The sequence below is a fragment of the Barbatula barbatula genome, assembly GCF_947034865.1.
Source record: "Barbatula barbatula genome assembly, chromosome: 21".
Classification (NCBI taxonomy): Eukaryota; Metazoa; Chordata; class Actinopteri; order Cypriniformes; family Nemacheilidae; genus Barbatula; species Barbatula barbatula.
The window spans coordinates 19,886,236-19,911,285 of NC_136784.1; the positions used below are offsets into that span (position 1 = coordinate 19,886,236).

The 25,050-nt window shown below is 38.6% G+C and overlaps 1 protein-coding gene across 1 annotated transcript in view; it reads left to right on the plus strand.

Annotated features, from left to right (window-relative positions):
- Positions 1 to 25,050, plus strand: part of ptprua (protein tyrosine phosphatase receptor type Ua) — a gene marked incomplete at its 5' end in the record, with an annotated part of 184,481 nt that overhangs the window by 41,090 nt on the left and 118,341 nt on the right. The window contains one exon of the mRNA XM_079485390.1: positions 3,517 to 3,645. Within this exon, the coding sequence (XP_079341516.1) occupies positions 3,517 to 3,645 (129 nt within the window). The remainder of the gene's footprint in view (positions 1 to 3,516; positions 3,646 to 25,050) is intronic.

Here is a 25,050-nt window from a genome sequence, read left to right on the forward strand (position 1 = left end):
AATGAGTTAAACTGTCGCTGAATACTCACATATTGTCAGTTTTTTAAAGAAATGACATCGGAACGCATTCGCAGTGTATGGATTCCCATCCGCCTCTGTGTTTTTGTGCAGTGGAATGTGTGTGTCTGAAGTCGATCGGCTGTGATACTTCACACCAGCAGAAAGGGAAAAGACAAAGCGAGTGATAATAATCTTTGACATCATAATTTCTCGCCGCTCGTGGTTGCTCTGATAAAAGCTCCAGAGATCTTCTGTAGTAATCATTATCTTTGCTTTTCACAGGCAAAGATAATGTCTGATGATAACACTTCTCTGACTCTTAAGCTGTGTTTACACTGACAATGAGTTTCTTCACAGAAAACTGAGGATTGATGATAAAATCCTGCTCTTAAGTGACCGGCGATGGCAGCTGCGGATTATAAACTGATGAAATACGCTTGTCTGTGCTGCTTCATTTTGACAAGCAGAAGAAACTAAAAGTCTCGCCGAGAGCCCTGTTCTTGTAGCTTTGCGAAAAAAATCTGTATTTAATCCGCTAGCGACTCTGTCGTGGTGATGGATCCATGCTAAACCTTTTCAAAAACACCATGAAGGGCTTCGGCTTGTCTTACGCTGCCTTCGGGTCCTTCTGGGAAATTCTACTTAGTCTGAAGGTGTAATTACAATGTGACGTGCGTTTGGTTGGGAATAAAGAATAAAGAGACATTTCGGGCACCTTAATATTCAAGGTTTTTTTTTTTTGGTTTCTTACAAAGACGAGGGGTGTATTAAGAACAAGGAAAACTGCGTTTTTTTCTATTCTGCATAATTAAAACAGGCTTTTTTCTCAAACTCAAAATCATAGTTCACTCAGTTTCGAGCGTAAGCGACTCCTTCATGTGTCTTCATTTATGACGTGACTAAAACGGCTCCGTGCGGTTCATGTGTTATGCAACACTATCTGTTTTGAATGTGGAATTCATATTTCAGACGTACTGTAAGATCCAGAGAAGTTATTGTTAGCTACCACCTTCTTGTGTACGCCTATCACTTTTTTTGGACAAACTGCCAAGTTGCCAAGTTCACACGATTCATAGCCAAGCTGTGCACCAATTAACATGATGCATATCCTCAACTAAAGACTGACTCTTTCAATCTCAACCCTTTATTTCCATTTTACATACCATTACATGCTGATGCTTGTTTTACATTGGAATTGTGCAAAACATATGACTATTAGAAAAGACGTATGATAAAGCCCTCCCCTGAACCTAGCCATCCCTGGTGCGAAAACTGAATGTAATAAACACATGAATGAGATTGTGTTGGATGAAATGACTTTGACTCCACCGATACCATTATATCCAACAAATGTCTGTAAGGCAATAATAAATGTGCAAAAATGCAGAGTGTACCAGTTCCTACTTATCTTGAATGTAACCAGACAAGCAGTAGTGATTTGTTCCTATTTTTACTTTTTCAAATATGTTAGGAATAAGTTATTGCTTAGTTTACTCACTGACAAATAAACCCAAAACCGGAGTGATATGAAACCGGTTCAAGATTTATTATTTGCTTAGATCAGAATGAATATTATCCCCCGTTTTCAGAATTTTAGCATTTCCTCATTTCATTCAGTTGGAGCGGCACTCGGATGACTGAAGATAGCTGCCCAAGTGCACTCCAAAGATAAACTGTCTTCCGGGACGTCCATCTCGAGGTTCACTAGCCACCGCTGACCGTCCTCAGCTCTGCATCTGTCACCCGTCTGCTATTGAGTCAATACAACAGCTGCTGTAGATACAATAACACGTTACTGTTAACAAACAAATAAAAAAAATTGCCCGGAAATATTCATTTGAGTGAACATTATTTTATTACACAAGGAGAGACATAAAACTAGCTACTCGGGAAACCTGTTGCCATATAGTCATTTAAAGGGATTATTCACCCAAGCATGTCATCATTTACTCCCCTTCGAGTTGTTTCGGATCTGTATAAAGTCTTTGTTCTGATGAACAGAGAAAGATAGCTGGAAGAATGCAAATAACCGGACAGATTTCGCCCCCCGTTGACTCCCATAGTAGGAAAAAATACAATGTTAGTCAGAAGTGCCCCAGAACTGTTTGCTGTCTTACATTCTTCAAAATATCGTCTTTGTGTTCAACAGAACAGAAAAAATATTAAATAATGTTTCCTACTATGGGCGTCGATAGGGGGCAAAATCTTTCCGGCTATAAGCTTTGTAATGTGTGGAATACAAATACCTGCACAGATTTGAGTTCGATTAGCTAAAATACACTCAAAGCGTTCGATTTCTTCTTTGTGAGAGACACGTCTGATTTATTATTGTCGAATATTGATTTACTCAAAAACGGCCCCAAGGCTCCTGTTTTCTCCACAGATAGCACACAAAGTTCTTTAGAGAAATGCCTCATCTGCCTGGAGCGGCCATCTATTCTTATGAAAAATGTTTCAGATTGTGTTCAATAATGAATAAAATGCAAAATAACTGCTTGTGATGATTCGCCTTTGATACCCAAACTAGAGTTTACATTTGATGTGTATCTGTGTCTGCTATCTCTGAGCCCTGTTTAATGAAATGATTCATCCAGACGCGGTCATATTATGTGAAAATCACAACCTTTCAAATAAAGATTACACTAGTATTCCTCAAGCTTAAAAGCAATGGGTATAGAAACTCTATTGATCCCACTGCTGTGAGGCTTTTACATGTGTGCCATGCTAGAATGTTGTGTTGTGTGTTTTTTTGTATGTGATTACAAATGTTATGCTGCATCAAAAATCGCCCTCTGGGCTCATAATAAACTTTGAACCTTCATAGTGAAGCATTTGATACATTTTGCACCGTGTTGGTTAAACTGCAAAAAGTTCAATCTTACGAGCAGAATGAGCCCCTGCTCCGCTACTTCACCTTTTGCTAAACAATTTATTTGCGTTTGCACATGAAAGTGTTTAAACAGCACATTGATTTACCGTTGTTAGAGAATGATGTTTTCCTCTCAAAGAGGTTTTGCCGGACATCATTGGATGAAGGAGAACGAGGCGGTTATGATTTATTTAATACAATATCGACGGGCTGTAAGTACTGTATGCATGGATGTGTAAAGATTGGGGACAAAAACATATTATTATGTGCAGATTGCTTTCTGAATGCTGTCTGTATCGAATTGCGCATGTGTATTGAGTATTGTGTATTAGTATTGAGCTTGTCGTGTATAATATGAATAAATATGACACATTTTGGGTGATATTTCACACCCCTCGAATCATTCGGATAGCAAGCGGCCTTTCGGAGCATCTAAGTAGCTACAAATGAATCTTGAGGGAAAAAAGTGTTTCTGTATAGCGGTTCACTGATACAGACATGCCACCGCAGTACTCGCAAAGATTACTCGCAACTTTTATGTTGAGTCTTGTCGGAAGTTAAGTCTATTTTAATCGAACGGATTCATTTGGGTGTTAAAAGAGCAGAGTCACTGCATGTGTTTTTCATGTACTCTTGTCTCTTTACAGCGGGCTGCACATTCGAGGAAGACTCGGACCCCGGTCTCTGTGAATACAGACAGGCAGAGGAAGATGATTTCGATTGGCAGCTGATACGGACCTACAGCTGGCCGCACATGACCTCTGACCTGACACGGGGTGAGTTTTCAGCGTGATAAACAAACACGATGACTGTTGTGCGGTTCTGCATTCCTCTGTATGTGAAATTGCTTTCTCTGGCATATTTCATGCAACTGTTGACAGTTGCGCTTCTCAGCAAAGATTGGATTGAGCTGCCAACGCAGCATTTTAAGACAACACAGACGCGCTCTAGGCAAACAGTTACAAACAGTCGGAAGCCAGATTGCATGTATTCTTTGTGGAGAAAGCAATCCCAGAATGCTTTGCAAAGAAGGCAGTCGGGGAATGTGCTGGTATTAAACGGAAATATATTTTACTTGGCAGCAGAACGACTCTAATGGGAACATTTGTGATGCAGAAGTTTGATTTTAATCTCATTGATTTCTAGGACAGTGGTTCTCGACCTGGGGGCCCCAAGATGGATCCAGGGGGTCACAGATTTTATGACATTTTATGAAATATTTCATCGATTTTATGCTATCAAATATAAGAAAAATAACAACTAAAAGAATTGATGTTTCAGCATTGTTTAACTGAAAATCTTTTTGGTCTAAGTTACAAAATCTAAGTTTTTATTTGGGGTTCCGCAAAGCGATGGACTCCACAAAAGGGGCCAAATAAGGAAATAGTTTGAGAACCACTGGTTTAGGAGAAATCCTGGGAGAAAGTATGACATTTTCCTTATGGATGTCTCATATTAGAGATGCAACAATTCAGTTTACCCACGATTCAATACGTACCTGGGTTTTTATCCACAGTTTTCGGTTGGGTTGGGTTCTGATGGCTTGGCGCACTCAAGTGTTTTTTTTTCATTATTCCAAGCTTATGTGACAGGAACAATAAGAAATTATACAAAATTATTAATTACAAACATTTAAATGTATAACAAATTCCTTGTGGATTGAATAATATAAAATATAGCTATACAGTAAAAGATTAAAACTGGCAGCTCATAGCAGTTCTTTCTTCACCGTTCATCAACATGCCAGTAAAATGGCTTCTTGAAGAGGTTTTGCGCATCAGTGTCTTTAAAATAACTGGTCTAGAACAAATCGCTTATTAACGAGATCTTATCTGTGATATTCTTTCAACGGCTGTTTTAAATCACCGACTTATTCTGTAGGCTATAGGTCGTTTGGATGCTACCTTAGGTCTCTGTTTATATAGACAACAGAAAGCAAGACTACTTTAGATCATTTACGCTCACGCATTTGGCAGATGCTTTTATCCAAAGTGACTTTCCATGCTTTCCTTCCAAATGAAACGCATGACCTTGCCATCGCGAGCAACACGGTCTCGTGTTTGAGCTGTTGGTGTACTCTTCGTGCTGCGGGAGGTCTAGGAAGTTGGCATGTTCTTAAGATGATGTGAAAGTGTCTTCTTTTGATCCTGACCCCCACGGATGGATTGTCATGGCAACTCTTTTCAGCAGAAGTGTCTTCAGTACTGAACTTCCACTGTGTGCTGTGTCCTTCTGTTGTTAGAGGGCTGTTTGTAAGTTCAGACCTGTTCACCATTAATACACACGTCGCTTGAACAGAACAAAAAAAACCACAAAGAGCATTTTCCTGCATTCATAATCTATATCTTGTGTATAAAAATGCGTGGCTGCTGATGAGCGCTTCAGGGTTTCTGTTTGCTGGTAAATACAAAACATGACCCTTTGACCATCACTATAGCCCTGTGTCTGACAAACTTTTTCATCATACACATTGTGAAAATATTATCTCCAAGCATTAGTACTTGATACTTCTATCTGTTACTTTTTCCGGTTATAAAACAATTTATATTTTGAGCTGTCGAATACAACTTTGTTGGAAATATCAGTTTGACATCACTTAGCTTTGAGAAACACTGAAAAAAATGAAATGGACCGTAAAATATTTTTTCCTGTAAAATTATAGTATGTAAGGATATATATTAATTTGTTTTCCCCATTTTCTTGTAAATATATTATCCTTTTCTGTATTTAAAAAATGAACTGTAAAAATACAGAACAAGAAACATTTTCCGGCAGCTTGCCGCGGCTGGGGTACCAGAAATAAACAGTAAATTAAAGCTTTTTCCCTGTACTTTTTCTAAAATCTTACGGGTTTTTACTGTATTTAAAAACTACAAACATTTTTACAGTGTATGTAAAGTTAAAAACATTTCAAAAATATTTGACAGTTTACTTGTTACACGTGTGTTGTGTATTTACTATAATCTATGAATTTTGCATAAAACATGTTAACTAACCCTAAACCACACCCCAATCCTAGCCCTATAGTTTATTTATACACGTAACGAAATATTTTGAGTCTGTACATAATTTAACTGGAAAGCAAGACACTACGTTGAAACTAAAACGTTATGTTAACCATTGCAGCTTTAATAATATAAAATTAAACTATTGCTAAATGTCATGATGATGATAAATAATTTATTAAATGACTTTAATAATAATATTTTTTTATAAAAAATATACAATGACAGAATTGTTATGGTTATGGATTATTACTAGCATGACCTCAGTGTTTTTTTTCATTATTCCATGCTTGTGTGTCAGGAACAGTAAGACATTATTACAAATTTCAATTTCAATTAGAAAAATGATTAGAATTGATTACAAATTCCTGGTGGATTGAATAATATAAAATAAAGATATATACAGTACAAGATTAATAATGCAAACTTTGGATTTTTCGTAAAGTTATTTGATTGTCCAACATGAAATATGTTATAATATGTTTAGAGGTCTGTATAGGTGTGATATAGGTCCCTTGGTAGATATATGTTGTGGCTTTCCGTGAGCAGGACTGCACTATGGGGTTTGTTAGATATGAGAGCAACAAATGATAACTGATTCATGTGAAAATATGTGGATCGTGTCCCAAACCAGTCACAATTTTTTGGGGGGTTGCCTAGCAACATCACAACCCGCTGCATCAGTAAACTGAACAGATGTATTTGTGTTGGCTGCACTACATCGGCAAAAGATTACGGACAGAACTTTTTATTACGGGTTCGGCTAAGCCCTTTAAAACCAGAACATTCAATGTCACACAGAAACATTCTTTCTGTTCCAGCCTGACAATTCCCACGTCTGTGTACTTTATAGATAGTCCCATATTATTCAGCTTTGCATGTGGCTTATCCAGTCATAATTTAGTGTTTAGTTGAATTGTTTTTAGTGATTTGCACTAATGACGGACTCATCGCCCATTTGCTATGAATAATCATCCTTTGGTCCATCGAGTTCAATTCAAATGGTCGACTTTAAAAAAAAAAGGCACTCCCACATTGTGAGTTAGATCAAATATGAACTAGAATATTAACAATGGTATAAAGTGAGTCATACTGCAATCTGTATATCTGCTTCGGCTGCCCACCCCTACACCGGCGACCACCGTCCTAAATCCATTTCAATGGGCTCGAAAACAATCAGCGGCTCTTTGTTTTGACGTGTGTGTGAGTCTCCGTGCAACGCAGCACTTATCTGGAGGGTTAAATTCTATCAGAGCTGCTAAAGACACTCCAATTGAGACAACAGCTTAGTTTATTGGGCGCTACTTGCTCAATAGTATTGATCTATACGGAGGTATGTACAGCATGCCAATGAACTCTTAGATTGACAGAGGGACGACGGAGGCCGTTGTGCACGAAGACTTTGAAAATAAAGACGTAGTGAATCTGACCTGCTTCGATTGAGGTACAACATACACCCCCTCAATCCAATTTGGCTTTACATGAGCGCTGACATTGACCTCCAGAGATTCCGGCGCTGCCAGTTTGAAATCCTGTGGTACTGTGATTGGTTTTGGTGCGAAGCGACTCAACAATACTCGGCACCATTCTCAAAATGATTTTGCTTTTCCGCAAGTACATTTTTGGGTGAATTATTCCTTCAAATCTCTTCGTAATACATTGTTTATGTAGACCACCCATTGCTTGTACTGTAATTGAAGAGATCTGTGTCAGTGTTCTGCTCATGAAGTTTGACTTCAAACAGACGGGTGGTACGCCGCCCCCCGAGTGCATCTCGTGCCGCTCTGACACGCTGCCTTTGAAGATCAGGTGGAAAAAGGCAAAATCTCGGCGAGCCAACTGAAATGGCTCTTTGCATTTAAATTGCACATTAGCACGGGCCAATTTTGCCCTTGTTTTGTGATGAGATTGAGATGCTCGTTTGCGTTGATGAAGAAGTGCGCCGTTCTTTGATGTCAAGGTGTAATAAGGCCAGCTTTCTGTCTGTTGGCTTGTTGCTTTGCTCTTTCCTGGCACTCCGCTTTGATAAGAGAAATGGATTGAATACATTATTAGAATAAGAGGCTGAGTTAATAAGCGTTAATGCCGCGTTTGTTCTCGCGTCTGAACGAGACAGCGTGGAAAACTCATGTTGTCACGCTTGGAAATTTCATTCAGTCAGGTTACGCTTTTGATATACAGCGAGTCTGGCATTTTCACTTTAACTGTTGGGCCTGTTCACTTTAAATGTAGATAACTGTTCACAACACTCTTGATGTTTGCTTTCCGGTCCAACAAGCTCCAAAACAGTTTTGACTTGCAACATTTTTCTAAATTAATCTAGCCAACATTTCCATAATTTCTCCCATTCAGGTCAGACTAAGGGAAACATGTGGTTCATAAAGTATTGAGGTAATCAAATAAGGACTTGTTGTAAACCCTACACTGATTCACAACGTTAAGCTTATAATAAAAAGATTTAAAGCGGAGGTGACATGCTATTTCATGCATTCTGACCTTTTTTCAACAGTGCACTTAGTTATAGTTTTTGTTAATGAATTATGCGTACATCATATACTGTGCATTTTGGTTGAAAACATAATGCAATGTGCAGGGGCGCAACTACTCAGTGTTAGGGGGGTATGCAGAAACAGTTTTGGCGCCCCCCCTGCTAAATAAAAAAGTGTGACGGACATCATCATTTATGGGCTTGAAATAATAAAGGTTTATTTTAAAAGTATATCTGACAGCTACTGTAAGCCTACCATAATTATATGGTGGACACAAATATATAAAAATGTATTCATGGAAATTTCTCTGCCATTTCTTTCTTTTTGCCGTATCTAAAACGTACCGATCCGTACCGAAACGTGACACAAATGTATCGTTGTAACCGTTACACCCCCACCTTTTCCATAGAAATTAATCTGTTGGTATCAAGCTCCCTCTACACTTCCACCTAATGTTAGACCTACCTGTTGCTTTCCCCTGTCTTTCTTGATCCTCACACCTGAATAAAATGAACTCGCTGTTAAATATAGCAGCCTAAATTAAATGTTTAAATCAGCCTAGGGATGGCATCAGATAAGACAACTATTATGCAGTAAGGTTGTGCTGCTGTTGAAATTATATTAACATTTGGAATTTTTAAAAGTACAAATATGACACACACACACACACACACACACATATAGAAAAGTGATTAAAGGGTCACATCTCTCTCTGTTTAAAGGTCTGTGCTGATATATACACATACATACATACATACACATATAGCACAGATCTTTAAAGAGAGAGAAATGTGGCCCTTGCAGCTTCCATGTCACCCAGCAGTTGTAAAGTAGCCTGTATGTCTGACAGCACAGCTGAGCTAACATGAAGCTAATGGTAAAAAAGATCCATGATAAACAAGCCTTATTGCATAAGTAATGTTTTCCAGCTTCTAGTCATTTATTGTGCATGCTACCTTATATTTACCGGTGCTTATTTTACTTTAAAATATTTTACTTTAGATATTTCATGCAAGGCATTGGTACAATAGGGTTTAACCAAAATATAAATGTAGATATCAGCAGCAACATTATTTTGCATTAAGTTAGCAAACACTTGCCAGTCAGTATTTATATTTGCAAGCCTCCAAGTTTGGTAGCAAATCTATTCATGATTCCACGGTCGCTAGCTAACGTTAGTCTGTTAACATGAATATTGTATTTGCAAGAATAGACGTCACATTTTAAATCCTACCTGTTGCCTTTCACCATCCACGTATTTAGCTGCTGTCGCATCCCTCGACAGGCCATATCCTTTTTCCATCTTTCTTTTTCTATTTTTAGCCCCCGAAGGCTTTTTTGGTTTATCCATCTTTTTCAAATTCAAATTTCAACGACAACTCACTAACGTTACTGCGTACTTAACGTAACTCACGGCGCCCCGCCCACTCGCGATATTACCCTTCTATGTCTAAATAAATGATATGATGGAATCTTATGAGGGCACCGGTGCCGCCTAGCCTGTTAGTCCTCTTAAATGTATATAACTTTTTATATATACAATAACTTATAAAAAAATTATGAAAATGTATATAACTTCTATTATTTCAAATTTTTTAAACCATCGCGTTGGCACCGCATATAGCGCATACCCACTTTTTGCGCCACTGGCATTGTGTAAAGTAGCTTACAAAACAAACATATTTATGAACTTAACAAAAAATAACAGAAAAGTCAAATGATGCAGAAAACTGCAATGAACATACAGATCGCGTTTTGTTTTTACTTCACAAATTGCATATCCACAAGCACATGGTGCGAATCCTTAAGGCTCCTTCTCTAGCCTAGTTATTCCTTCTATAACCAAAAGCAATCAATGCTATACTCTTCTGTTCTTTGTATTGAAATAGAATTGCAGTAAAACGCGCTAATTTAGGCGAAACCATAACGTGTTCCTACAGTACACTGTTAACGATTTGCTTGTATTTTTACAGTACGTTACTGGCAGCACGGTTGCCAGTAAGTTACTGTATTTTGATTTACAGTGCTGTACTGTAATAGATTACTACAGTACAAAAAATATTGCTGTATAGATACAACACAGTACTTTACTGTATTTTTACTATATTTTTACTGCAATTTACTGTAATACCTATATTGACAAATTACTATTTAATTCGTATTGGCAATAATTACAAATATTATTATATATTTTAGCTAGTTTGGATATAAATCTGTAGTTATTAATATTATAAAACTGCTATACTTGACATTATGAATCAAAAGGCAATCCAGGCAAATTTTTTATTGAATCATTTCATTGAAACAAAAAGTATTAAAACATTTAAAACAGTATTGAAGAATGATGTATTACATTAACAACATATAATGACTATGTACAGTAGTCAACATTTAAAGTGGATCAAAAAGGCGAGAACAATACCTATTCTTGTAACTTTTTTGACCCACTTCAAATGTTGACTACTATATATATTACAACATTTAAGTGAGCAAAAATATTCATACATTACATATCAAAACAAACAATAGCAACAAAGTGACAGGTGTCATCTAACACTGGCAAAGAAAACACTGGTCTGTAGTTAAAATGTTCCATTCAAACTGAGTGTCGTGTGTAAGAGTGTTGTGTGTGGCTGTGTGTGTGAGAGTGTTGTGTGTGTGTGTGTGTGTGTGTGTGTGTGTGAGAGTGTTGTGTGGGGCTGTGTGAGAGTGTTGGTGTTTGGGTGAGTGACAGTGTTGTGTGTGGCTGTGTGAGAGTGTTGTGTGGGGCTGTGTGAGAGGGTTTTTTGTATGTGTGTGATACTGTTGTGTGCGGGTGTTTGAGAGTGTTGTGTGGTGCTGTGTGAGAGTGTTGTGTGCGGGTGTGTGAGAGTGTTGTGTGGTGCTGTGTGAGAGTGTTGTGTGGGTGTGGGTATTTTTGTCGAGAAACTACATGACTTGCAGTTGTAACTGGACATCCTGGGATGACTTGCTTGGTTTAAAAATGACCAAATCCAGCCAAAAATCAATGGTGAGACTGTAACACAAAAAGCCAAAAATAACAAAATCTGTTAGCCATTGAAATAAGTACAAATTGTGAAGTAAATGGTGAAAGAAAATTCAGTAACACTTTACTATAAGGTTTTATTCCATAACATTTATTAATGGTTTAGATAATATGAACTAACAATGAAAAATATATTTTTCAACATTAATAATAGCCTATTTGAGAATTCATTATGAATTAACTAATGTGAACAGAGATAAATTGATTGATTTAAAAATGTATTGCCAAATGTTAAAATGTATTAACATCCTATGTTAACAAATAGAACCTTATTGTAAGTGTTACTAAAAAGTCAGAAGTAAAACCAGAAACAAATTTGAATAAAAGTTGTATTATAAATATATGGTCAATACTTACAGAAACTCATAAGCCCAGGGTGCAAAGTGGACCAAACTGTGACGTTAGAGCTGTAAGAAGAAATATATAATGATATGTTACTTGCTGAAATTTAGAAACCATTCTGTTTATTATATACCCTTAAGATAGTCAATCAAAAATGTAGCAAAATTATCATTTAAATGTTTTCCCCTGTATACATTAACATTAAGAGTTCAAATATTTGGGATTGCATTTTCTATACCGTTGGTGTAGCGAAAGTCAATGTGTTTTTGGAAATGCATTTAAAGCTGATCGCGCTCCTCTTTCCGTACAGCGTCATTACGTAAAGGCGGAGTCAGCAGCGCTCTTTAGCAAAGTACGTGCATTGATTTGAGGTGTTGGAAGCAATATCGCTACAAATATATCGTCATACAAAACTTTTTGGCCAACTGAATGTAAAACACAAAGCACAACATATCTGCTTCTGCGGATCTACCGTAAATACAGAAATAAGCGCCGCAAACACATTTATAAATCTGTTCGGTAGCTGTGTGGGCTACTTTACATTGACTTTGTTATTTCGTATGAGATTTATTTAGGAGGAATCTTAGTTGAATTGGTCAAAGATTATTTTATTTGAACACAAACGCGAGTTTATCTATTACCAAATACAAGTCGGTTTACCTAGCCATTATAAACGAACTTCAACTATTCGACAGAAAATAAACTCACCAAAACCCTCATAAATGGTTGAAATAATCCTATATTCATTAAGTGAGATGTGTAAAACGGGTTTAAGCAGTGGGCTGACTTCGTTTAATTTCTGAGGTAGAAGCAACGTTTGTTGGCGACCATATCTCTCTCATTCCACGTTTAAAACAACACTGTGACAAACTGTTGTGCAAAATACAAAAACAAAATAATTTTTTTGTATGAAACACATAAAATAAACCAAACTAAAAACTTACCAAACTGCCAGAAATCGATTATCCTCCTCCAGCTGCAGCCAGGATGGGCTCTGTGTGATTTGACGTGATGACGTTGTGGCGCACTTTCGTTACACGTTACAGCAAAGCTACAGCGAGGTTACAGCGAGACCAAAATTTACTGTAAAAGTTTCCCGCTCAATGAAAATTACCCAGAATGCATTATGAGCTGCAGTATTTTACTGTAATATACAGATGCTGTATTGTACTGTGAATTTTTACAGTAATGTGCTGCTAATCTACAGCGACATCTAACAGTGTATAAAGTGCAGATTACACAAAACGTTAAATATATTCACAATTGGTACGAACTACATACGGTCTGTTGTGGTTTTACAATTCGGTAACAAAACGTAAACTCCGATAGCACCCGCGCTCACGTACAAAACAACACATGTGATTTGGCAGTGCGGGCAAAACAATCCGGTTTACTTGCTCTTGAGCTGCTCTCTGCGGTAAGATGGAGAGCTTCTTTTCCAGGTCAATGTGCTTTGTTTTAAGTGATGTTTTATTGAGTTCGCTGCTCTCCGAAAGTCACATTTTGTTACACTAAAGTACAGGCAGCCAAACACAAACTCACAGGCTTGATAACAGATGCCAATCAAACATTATCCAAAAATACATAAATATATTTATATAAAATATCAGTGGGAGGGACAATATGCCCGTTAGGTCTGTTAGTTACGCCGCCAGTCTTTCACCTCAACATTATCCTACAATTTTATTATTAAACACTCGTTAGTCACTATTCAATTGTTTTCATTTTATTAAGAATATGTGGCTTTAGGATCCGATATTCGATGGGAAAAAGTAGGCATGAGGCAGATTAGAACCTGCAACGATATGAAGTAGTCAACATAGGCTTACTCGCTACGCCACTAGAGACGCTAGCCAGCCAACGTCAAAACTGTTGGGCACAGTCAATGTATATAGCCTCCTCTTACAAGATGGGCTATATGCAAACAGTGTAAATCCTTGAGGGAATTCTGATGGGGCTATAGCCCCAGCACCGCCCCCCGCCCCGCCACTGTCAGTCCGTGTAGAGATAAAATAACCTGATAGGACGTCAGAGAGGCAAATATTACACTGCGATGTTGTCAAGTTGCACTTTACACCACATGATTGTAAAAACTGTTTGTGAACGTGACGTTCCAGCATAAAATAACAGCTGTCTTTTGTCAGATATATGATGCAGTTATTGCACATGTGCTCACATTTACAAACAAGAACTTACACTACAGTATGTGGGAAAATGTTACATCAGCTGTGATGTTCCAGTACGCGACCAATTGCTTCAAATATTTCGTCTTTTGCTGATCCAGGCCTGGCACTAGGCTGGCTTTACCTGGGTTTCTCAGGTCTTCTCAGGGTGGTGAACATGATGTTCTTGTTTATAAAGCTCAGAAGGCATCAATAAGAAAGCAGAATTCTGGAAACACATACTGGAGTGGCATGAGTCTGAGGAGTCCGATGTTGGCCATGATCTTATTTTTAGTAAAGGTGGATTGAGAAAGTGAGAGAGCGAGAGAGGGTTTGACCGATGTTAGAGCAGAGATGACTTGGATTGTCGGAGTAATTGATATCCAGGTAGTGGGTGTCTGTGCGGCTCGGCGGGTGATAAGTGAAATGATAATGATGGGCTGTTCGCTGTCATTAGTGTGAGCTTCACTAAAATGGACGTCCATTTGAATAATGAACCAAACGCAGGCTTTTAAATCACAGTCTATCACATTCACAGCGAACGCGGTCAGGTGATTTCTCAGGCTCAGGTCCAGCTTCGGTTCAAAGTTTGAGGTGGTCATTTTGGTCGCTCATTTAAAAACACGCAATGTCAATGCAAGCGCTTTTCCGGCAAGCTCCGATCTAATCTAAAGGTTGGCCTGTTCACTTTTCTCTACAAGGTAGTAGTTAAAGTCTGACTGCACGAGACTAGTTGAGTGCTTTTTTTGTGAAATTCAAGGATTCAAGTTGTATAAATATTTATTTGTGCCAACACTTTCTCTTCAGAGAAAGAGCGCTGCAGGAAAAAATAATGTTAAATCAACGGTTTGTGAACATCATGAGAAAATGTGACGGCTCAAGAGAAGACCTTATGCATTACACTGTGAGCAATTTGTACAATTACAGAGAGTGTTGTAATTTTCTCAATAAACTGTCAAGACCGTGAAGTTGTGCGTCCGTCTGCCGTGGTGTATTTAGTCTTTTTGTGCTGCGTTGCAGTGGCCAATTAAACCTTCAGAATACATTGCCATTTCCATCAGTGACTGCGAGAGAGCGTGTGTGTTTGAGAAAGACTGAGCGACCGAATCGAGAGAGAGAGAGTCGGCTCTGTGTGTGTGGGTAAATGGTTTGATGACCACACCCATGACTTTCTTCTCATTACATTCTGTTGAAAATAATGTCTTTCTTTGGAATAATGTGTGCTGATAAATGGCACTCGAGCAGCAATACATGTTTAAAGCAAGTAGATTAGGTAAATAGGTTAAATTTAGTCATTTTGATAGTGACACGTGGAAGCTCAGCCCAAAATCACAATTCTGCCTTAAAACCCTTATAACTCTTTCCGATCTGTGAAACACAAAAGAAGACGTTCTGATAAATGTACCCGCGGTTTTGTGTTCATACAACTGAAGTCAATGGGGTCCGATGTTTTTTTTACTTTCCCTTTAAATTTACGTTTGATTTAGGGCTGTTCAACGATTAATCATGATCAATCGCGATTAATCGCGAATAAAAGTTTGTGTTTACATAATAATGTGTCTGAGCATATTTATTGTCAATGTATAGACACACACACACATGCACATACATGTGTATTTATTTATATATAATTTAAATGATACAGTATATAAACATGTACTTTTCTGAAATATTTACATCTATGTGTTTATAAATACAAAACTAATATGCACAGTACACAGACATATATTATGTAAACACAAAGTTTTTTTCTAGATGCGATTAATCTCGATAGAATTAAGTGTGTATGTTACTGTCCACACACCATGTGTTCTTCTACCCTAAAGAAAGGAAATCTAACATTTGGCTCAGCGTCTTCAATAACAATTTGACTAAAATGTACAACTTGGGAAAACAGCACTGAGCGGTTTGGTTTTGTGGTGAATAAAATCAAACTGTTTCATCGGCTAAATGTGATGGTATTCCCATGAAACAATTACATTTTTCAGACCAGAGAAACATTGACAAACATTACAGCTTCTGTCTGTTGACCCACCTGGCAGCGAGAGACATTTTTCATAAACTTCTGTTTCCTGGCGTTCCATCTCTCACTGCCTAAGTTCATTCTCCACAGATCAATTCTCTCTGTGTAGCCTTTCATATGAGAAAAAAATACAATTTCAGCCCAGCGTAATTCGTAGCACCGGTGAAGGCAATTTAATCCGGCCGTTTCATCACGTTTGACTGACGGCACGTCGGCGAATCCCTCAACCGATTAAATGTCTCTCTCTCCAGACCTGCACGGCGGCCACAATAAAACACAGAGAAGATCCTTTTGGTTCTTCAATTATCAGATCTATTGAAATCTCTTGGCAGATCACACTCATTCAGAAGCCACTGATACGTGTTTCCACCGGCTCTCCTGCAATTATCACCTCCTTTGTCAGCTGTGATTGCTGTTGTTCTGCTAACAACTACGAGGTGATTTGTTCTGATTTGTGCGCGGGTGGAAATTGTCGTGTTCCTGACTCCAGTAAACATGTCGGGATGAATAAACTTTTTTTGTTCATTTTTTGATCACCCAGGCATAGATGAACTTGTCCGCTTGGCTTTGGCCGGAGATCAATGGGCGGTATTAGATACGGCTTTCAGAGTTGGATGCAGCAGAAATCAATGAGATGCGAGGAGACACGGACGTACTATGAAAATGAGAGAAAGGGATTTTACTTGCATGGGTGTTCATTGATGTCTATAGAAGAATACAGCAGTCTACTGTATTTACTGCTAATGAAAATGAATCAGCGGGTTACGTTTCTAAATGATGTTCGAGGTCACGGTGTGGTCTGGAATTACAACGTCATTCCAACAAAACACACACATATGAGCTCAACGAACGCTGGAGATATTTTGGAAAAGTATTAAAATGTTTCTTTCGAGGTTATTATGCAGCGAACTGAAATGATCATGTTTAGACCATATTTTTAAACCAAAATTAAAAGAAACACTTTTTTCAAATTGTAATAATGTATTGGTCAATACTGGAATTAAAATGAACTAACATTAGTTAATGCTGTATAAGTATTGTTCATTGTTCTTTTTTTAGCAAATGCATTAACTAGCACCTTATTGTAAAATGTTACCCACATTTTTTTTGGCATTGCGAATCCCATTTTCAAACTGTAAATAAGTGCGGTGAATATAGATAAAAGTGCGCTTAAGGCATGTCATGTATCTCAACTTTTCAACAACATTGTATGAATGGGCCTGATCCATATTTTCTGCGTTCTTTTGTCTGTGGTGCATTAGAGCTTTATAGTCACCATGACTGCTTTACACAGTGTTACAGTGATTATTTTAAATGATTTATCCGTGCACACCATTATTTAAAAAAATTTAATTCATTTGCACTCGTTATCTTAATCAAAAACGTAAAGCTCCTCTCCCCATCTCGTCATACATACATTTGAACCAAGCCAATCAGATATTAATAAAATCTGACTGTAGGGAAATGTCAACTACACTTCCCATGATGCTTAAAACGATCTTACAATAAAAATGACAATATGCCCTTCTAGTCATCACTGTTTAGTAATATAAGTATTAGATTGACAGTAATGGTTGACCGAGTCAATGCATAAGTGTTTCACAAGAGTATGTTCTCTTGTTTCCGTGTAAAGAAAAGAAAATGTTCCGTTTCCCACATAGCAAGACGTGTGAAGCCACACATAGGCCTACTGTATTTTCATCGAGACAATGTCCAAACGTGTAGGGTCCTAATAAGGGTTCTGGTTCAGACAGGATTTCACATTCTGTCCTGAAATCAAGCTGAATGTGGGGGAACGTCTCCAGCAGACAGCTCTCTAGACCCGGCTAGCCCAAGTCCTGACAGGACCAGAAGATAAGGATGCTGGGTAACGGCTGCGATGCAGGAATATAAATATCAGGAGGTTGAAAGAGACACTTCCAGATATGCGTACTTAAAGGGGAAATGTCAGCCTGGTCTTTTTTTTACTGAAAGTAAGCGAAAGATCTTATTTTTTTCTGTGTGTATACAGCTCAGGCAGCAGGATGTAGTTCGCTCTGCAAATAGTGAAACTTTGCAGGGAAGACGAGATAATTAAAATCTCTCCGTGTTGACTGATTGTCACCCCCGGCCCGGACACGCATTCGCACCTCAAAGTCATTACGCTTTTCATGGTTCTTCCAAAGTCAATGTTTGTTATTTTAATGAAAGCCCTTCAGACAAAATAACCGAAGAACAGAGTTCTTTCAAGCCCGGAATAATAAAACTCTCTCTGCGAGTACAGCGGTCCTTTACTGGAGGGCACTTCTTTGTTTCCGAGCTATGATTTAAACTCTAATGTATATGAGTTCGCATATTCCCCGTGCCGCCTTGTTCACATGTGTGACTTCAGATAGTTTTTCAGGCTACGAGATTTGCTCACATCTCTAATACCAATACAAGATCAAATCTGTGTCCCCTTATAATCTACTCCACACCATTGTGTAGTATAGTGAATAGTGTATTCACATCGAAAATGTGCACTTCACATAACCAGATAATGTAAATATCACCTGCAGAGACCATAACGCGTCAGTCTGACGACCCTTTTGGGCAAACAATTACATCAAAATTACAGCCTATAAATAATTTGTATTGACATGCATTGTGTTATGCGTCATCATTTGACCTTGACTGTGAATCGGCCTATACAGCCAAGTATATAACTGGTAACTGTTTGATTTGAGACGACACTACCTTTCTAAACTAGACTACACTAGATGGTCAAGAGTTTTAGTGAATAGTGTATATTACAATACGTCATTTAGAACAAAATGATTTTACATTGAGGCTAATTTGTATGAATTTGTTCGACCTTATTCGTATGTTTAGGACAATTGCGTTTGATTCACAATGTACAATTTCATACAAATAAGCCACTTTGTAAAATATTGGAAAATTCTAATGATATCAGACAGGAACTATAATTCTTTAAATGGTCATATAGTGAGAAACGGAAAGACAGTAAGGATGAAATCAAGTAATATCTTGTGGTTCAGTAAGCAAACACCCCTGAGGACGTCTGATACTGTACTCTGTAAGTATAATGGACTGTAATGAAGATTATGAGTCTACACATCAAATCATTCTAACAGTCTCGATGTGACGTCCCGAAACTGGATTTTTACGGTGGATGTCACACATACCGCCTGCTTTTTGCTCAAATCCCAACAGTATTCAGTATTTGGTGTTTTTCAGCTCCTTACTATCATAAGTGATATGAACCTGACGGCTTCCTCTCTAGGAAGTCAATGCGAACCACTTTCATTATTTATTTATAACATATATTGTTCATTCTCTATATTATTATTATTATTATTATTTGTCACACTGCATTTATATTTATCGTCTGTTTCCCAACCTGTTGAAATGTAATTACGGTACACATACACAAACAATCAAGTGCCTGTAGATTATTTCGGATAACAATCAATTAACAAGTTCGCCTATGTAGATAGTAACAATAGAGCAGGGGTAGAAAAGGTATGTCCATTTGGCATGCTGTCCGGGGAGCGGGCTCCCAACTTGTCGGTTCCAACCGGAGCACCCCCCCTGGTCTTGCGGGTGAAGCGGGCTCTAGGAGCGGAGCCGGGGTGGTGGAGGGAAGCTGAAAACTGTAGAGAGTACGCAAGTAAAACAGCTTTGTCTATTTATAGAACAGCTTGCTTGATCTGATAGGATAGATGCTGTGATTTCTGATAGCAGGTCAGCCGTGCTGATTATCTTCTCCCACTCCTCCCGTACTTTGTTAATTAATCATAATCTATGCAGATAAAACCAATAGAGCAGCGGTAGAAATTTGGTGTGCTGTCCAGGGAGCGGGCCCCCAGCTCGCAGGTTCGTACCGGATGCGGAGCCCTCCCTCTCAGCGGTGGACAACCCTCCATGCGTGGGAAGGAGTAACGGAATTGGTGGGAGCTAGGGTAGGGACCTTAAGCTTTTGTTTCGCTTTGTTGCTTGCACAGAGGAGTTGACTTCGTTTTCAGATGTAGCGACGATCGGGTGGACCAAGGCGTGAAAACTGTAGAGAGAATGCAGGTATTACAGCTTTGTCTATTTATAGTAGAACTCGCTTGAGCTGAATACTAATGTTACTAATGAATACTAATGAATATACTTTAAATGTTAATCGTATAAAATGATGTTGTTGTAACAAGTATTTTAATACATTTGGTTATATCTCTTGACTACTAGTGGGCGCTGGCCTATGACTTTACAGGTCCTCTCAGAACATGACCTTAATGAACCATACCAAGTTTCGTTCCAATCTGCCATTGTGTTTCTAAAATACTGCATTTTATGTCAAAATTCTAAATCCCATTTACCGCAGACAAAGTTATATTCCTGTACATATATTACCTCACCACTAGGTGGCGCTGGTCCAAAACCTTACGGATTATATCAGGGCATGGTGCTAATGACCCGTTACTAGTTTCGTAATGATACACTAATGGATTCATAAAATACAGCATTTTGCTACATTATTTAAAATGGCCATCGTCCAAAATGGCCGACATGGTAAAGCTGGATATTGTTCGACTCGGTATGACACGTTGCATCTAACTTGATTTTTGGACAAACCTTTCGAAAGAGCCATTGCTTGTAGCTTTGGACCACTAGGTGGCGCTGTGCCGAAACACAGCAGTTATCTAAGCTCTAGGACGAGCTCGGAAAAAAGTATGTTTTTCCAAAAATGTAAAAATGACAACATATGATGCATGCAAATCGGCGTGAGCTCAGGATTCGTAGATTAGAGTTCTAGTTGATGCATAGAAATCCTGTTAGCAGCCAACTGGACTACTAGATTTGGCAATTCAGTTAGACACATTCCATCAAACGTCGCATTACTTTTTCAGTTTTTGCATCAGAAAAATTCAAGTATTCATTTAATATTTGACCTGCTGTTATTCTGTTTTAGGTTAGAAGCATCTCCAAACACGATGATGTGAAAATAATTATACATCTTATATATCATAGTGCACTTTGTTCATCTAAGAACAACCAACTGTAAAGCTGCTTAATAATGGATTGACTCAGTCCTGAAATCTTCACGAAGCAAATATCTACTCTACACATAAAAGCCTGTAATCTGTTAACCTTTGAAAAATATCCCTCTCACAGGTTAATGCTTTCTTCCACACTGACGTCTCTGGAGACTATGCCCGACCCCGGGCTATTGCCTTCACTGTGATAAAGTCTGCAGAAGGAATTATAGTCTTGTTTGTTTCACTTCAGAGCGAGTTAAGTGGTCAAACGCCATCTCGACACCACCTTCACGTCTGGAGAACGTGAACTCGTGAATTTCATTTTACAAAACTCTCCAAAGCATTCTGACTCATCGAGACCGCTGAAGCATCACTACAGAAACGGATGGTTTTGAATATAGCGCACAGGAATTAGTTCTAAGTTCCATCTTTCCCTCTTCTTCGGCTTCATTACTCTATTTTGGGGCGTGTGGGCTCTCAAGCGAGCGTCAGTAACCCCGCCGTGCCGTCGCACTCATTTCCCAAACAGCCGGATAATTAATTGGAAAAGTAGAAGCGATGTAATCCGGTTCTTCACCAGTCTAAATCGCTCATACATATCATCCCACAAGAGGCTCAAAGGCTTGGACACTTCAAAGCACAACTGGGCGCACTTGTCAGACAATTGGCGAGACGGCGTATCACTTTCTCTGGCGCGTGTAGTGTAAGGGCGTGAAACAGATGAATTGAAAGCGTTCAGTCGGTGCGGTGTGGATTAAACGCTTCCCCCTCAGACTCCGCTGGCTTTTAAATGCTGTTAACTTGGAGATATACGTATCTCGTGTTTGGTCCTGACCTCCCTCAGGAGTTGTCGCTTAGCTTTCTCAGATCTGTTTGAATTAGAGGCGCTAGCAGAGGCTGTTATAAAGCTTTCTTCCCCACAGGAACTGTGTTTTATGGAATAAGCCATTTGCTGTTTCAGTGGGGATGTAGAGAACAAACGAGCGCTGGGCTTTGAGTTATAGATCTTTTAAATAAATGTGTAAACCACGTACGCTGGAGAAAATGTCCTGTCGTGTTTTTGCTAACGCTCTGTTTTTGTCCTGACAGAAACACATATACAGCAGTGGTCAAAAGTGATATCTGGAGGGCATACATTTGCATAAGATTTGCTTTTAACACCCCCTCAGGTTACATTAAACCACCGAAATATGAGGCGTGTGCTGCAGAATAGACGCTAAACCTTAGAGGTATTTATTTGGCAAACTACAGCATATCAGAGTGTTCGTGTTTAAAAAAGGATTTTGATCATGTGCTTGTTCTTAAATTCTTCTCAAAGCTGAGCTTTAGTTTGCAGTCCAAACACAACTACGCAAAATGGGACGCCCGCAGGGCGACCGAACAAACTTGTTTTGTCCATATTCTGTCATCAATTATTTCATCACATACTATTAGATATATATATATTTTGCTAGTTTTTAAACAGTAAATGTCTCATTGATACCGGAACAGCTCTAGAAATGGCTTCTCTGCTCTCTCGAACACATACGAAGAGAAATGGCAAGGGTCAAGATTTTTCCACCAGACCCATTCGTATGCACATAAGTAGTCTGAAAAAGTAATCTCATGACCATTTTGTGTTCTTTGGAAGTTTGAGAAGAAATCTAATTTATTATAAAATGAGAACAAATCATTTATTTAATACAATTATTATACAGTAAATTAACATAAATTAAATGAAATATAAATAGTTATTGTAATATTGTTATTAGACACTAGTCAAACTCAAACTGGGGGCCAGGCTCGCGCGCGTCCAATGAAACAGTCTATATTCATCACATATATAACCCTGTATAGTCTACTGTATAAAAAGCTTTTATAATCCCAGTCAGGTAGTGCACGTTGAACGGCTAGAGGGGAGGAATATTATTCAATCACTGAACCAATAAAGAGGACAACTGGCCCATAACTTGATTTCATCTGCTCTTCAAAGGCAAATGTTCTCCTGCATCTGGCACTTGACTGGTGTTCATTTTGGGCTCCGGTTGCAGGTCTGAACTAAACAGATTAGTTTTGGTGTTGAGGGCTGTGGATGTGCCAGCGGTGTTGTTGGGTCGAGCGCTGCGGCACTAATTCATCACCGTGGCGATGGGTGTGGAAGGGGCATGAGCTCAGCAAAGAGAAGTTTCGCAGGAGGTGGTGATTGATGGTCTGTTCCCAATTGTTACTTCATTTTTTAGCCGGTGGTAAAACTCTGTTCTGCCCCCTGACAAAACTACCGCAGAGCAGCAAACCTAAAAAACATCTCACACTCTTCACTTTGAAAGCAGAATGTTTTGTATCTTGTGATTCTAAATGAGAATTTAAGGAAAAATATGGCAGTTAAGAAGAATTTTCTCCTCAAGAATGTTTTGTGAATCTTAATAGGATCAATTTCCTTAATGTGGCATTTAAACTTGATAATGAACCAGTGGTTTATCCTTAAAGCTGTTTGCAAAGCACTTCAGTAAAACATAAAAATAAATGTAATGTAACAAACGTCTGACATAATGAAAGCATACAGTGAGCAGGTAATGTGTCACAGGTTCTCTTTAAGAAATAGTCGTCTAACTTTAAAACATGGAAGTTTTTGGAATGTCGCATTGAAATGTAAATATAAGGTCTTTGCGCGTGTGAATAGGTCTCGAGCTCTGAAAGTTACTCTGTGATCAGTAGATTGACCTTTTTCATTTCAAAAGATTGAAGCGAAATATAATTTCGTGAAATAAGCCCTTTAACTTTTCTAAGTGCAGCGAGCGCTGCAGGAGTTGTATATCATTGTCAATCCAGCATTGACATGAGTGTGTTTTGAGGCCAGCGGTTACAGACGCAAACTCCCATTCACCTCCCAGTTTTTACAACCTTTGTCAAATGACTTTTCACGCTTTGATTTTCCTGCCATTGTTCCTTCACAGACGGCTGATTTCTGCAGATTGTTACCAGTTTCTTTGAAAGTCGCATTATTCTTTGTTAGTTTCAGTTAGAGAATTATAACGTGGTATTGGTGAATTCTTTGTCCTGATTGGTTTATAGACATTCGATTTTGTGTTGATTAAGTGAATAAGTCACACAAAAATGAAAAAGAACCAAGTCATATGTGAACTCTAGATTGAACCATGACTCTTGCATACGTAAAGCACCATTGACATTTTCTGTTCTCATGATGTGTCAGAGAGATGGATTGACGGTGAGTGGCAGGGGTTTGAGCAGCGATGTTTCTGTGTGTCTATTTCATGACTGTAATCCTCAGGGAGGATGTGATTCATCTGAGAGCCGCCACTGTCTGCACATCACACTCACACTGACACACAAACACACACTACCATTAGCTTTAATCTTAAACACACACACACACACACACAATTTCAAGAGGGGCTGAAGTGTAAATGACAGACTGTGAACACTACAGGAAAATCAGATGAGCTATGGCTAATTTATGTTGAGTTTTTGAGGTTACTTTACTTGAAATTGCGTCTTAAATCAAGTGTGTGAAATGCACAGAAGATTTCATCACTATAACGGCATTATCTCTGTCTGAGAAGCGCTTCGCTCTCAACCCTTCTGCTGAAATGTAATAAACGGCAAACACCAGCCAACTGTTTCACAACCGCACTGCTCATCAAATTCCTATCAAAGTTAAACACATTTACAAACCCGAGATTTCCACTGGGACCATTAGGACAAAGGGTTTAGGATGAATCACAGATTAGAACCGACCAAAAATACACAGAAATCATCACTGTCAGAAATGCAGGAAATATCATGGCATACTGAATCACTGTAGGCTAAAAATGTCATATTGAGGCCTATGTTCAGAAGTTCTCGGACACGTTTGAGAACATTTCGTAAAAAAAGACCCTTCAAGAAGTGACCCCTCTTGCGTAAAATTATATTGACCAACTTTTCAATCTTCTCACACACTTATCTGTTCAAGGGATGGGGAACAGGTGCTGACAGCGATCGGCACACGCGCTGGGCTGATTCGTCCGTTTCCATAGTGATGCTGATTATGCATTGGAAGACTTTCCACAAATATACCCCCCCCCTCCCTCCCCGAAAGCGTCATCCTGGTACGGCTTTTTGTAATTCCATC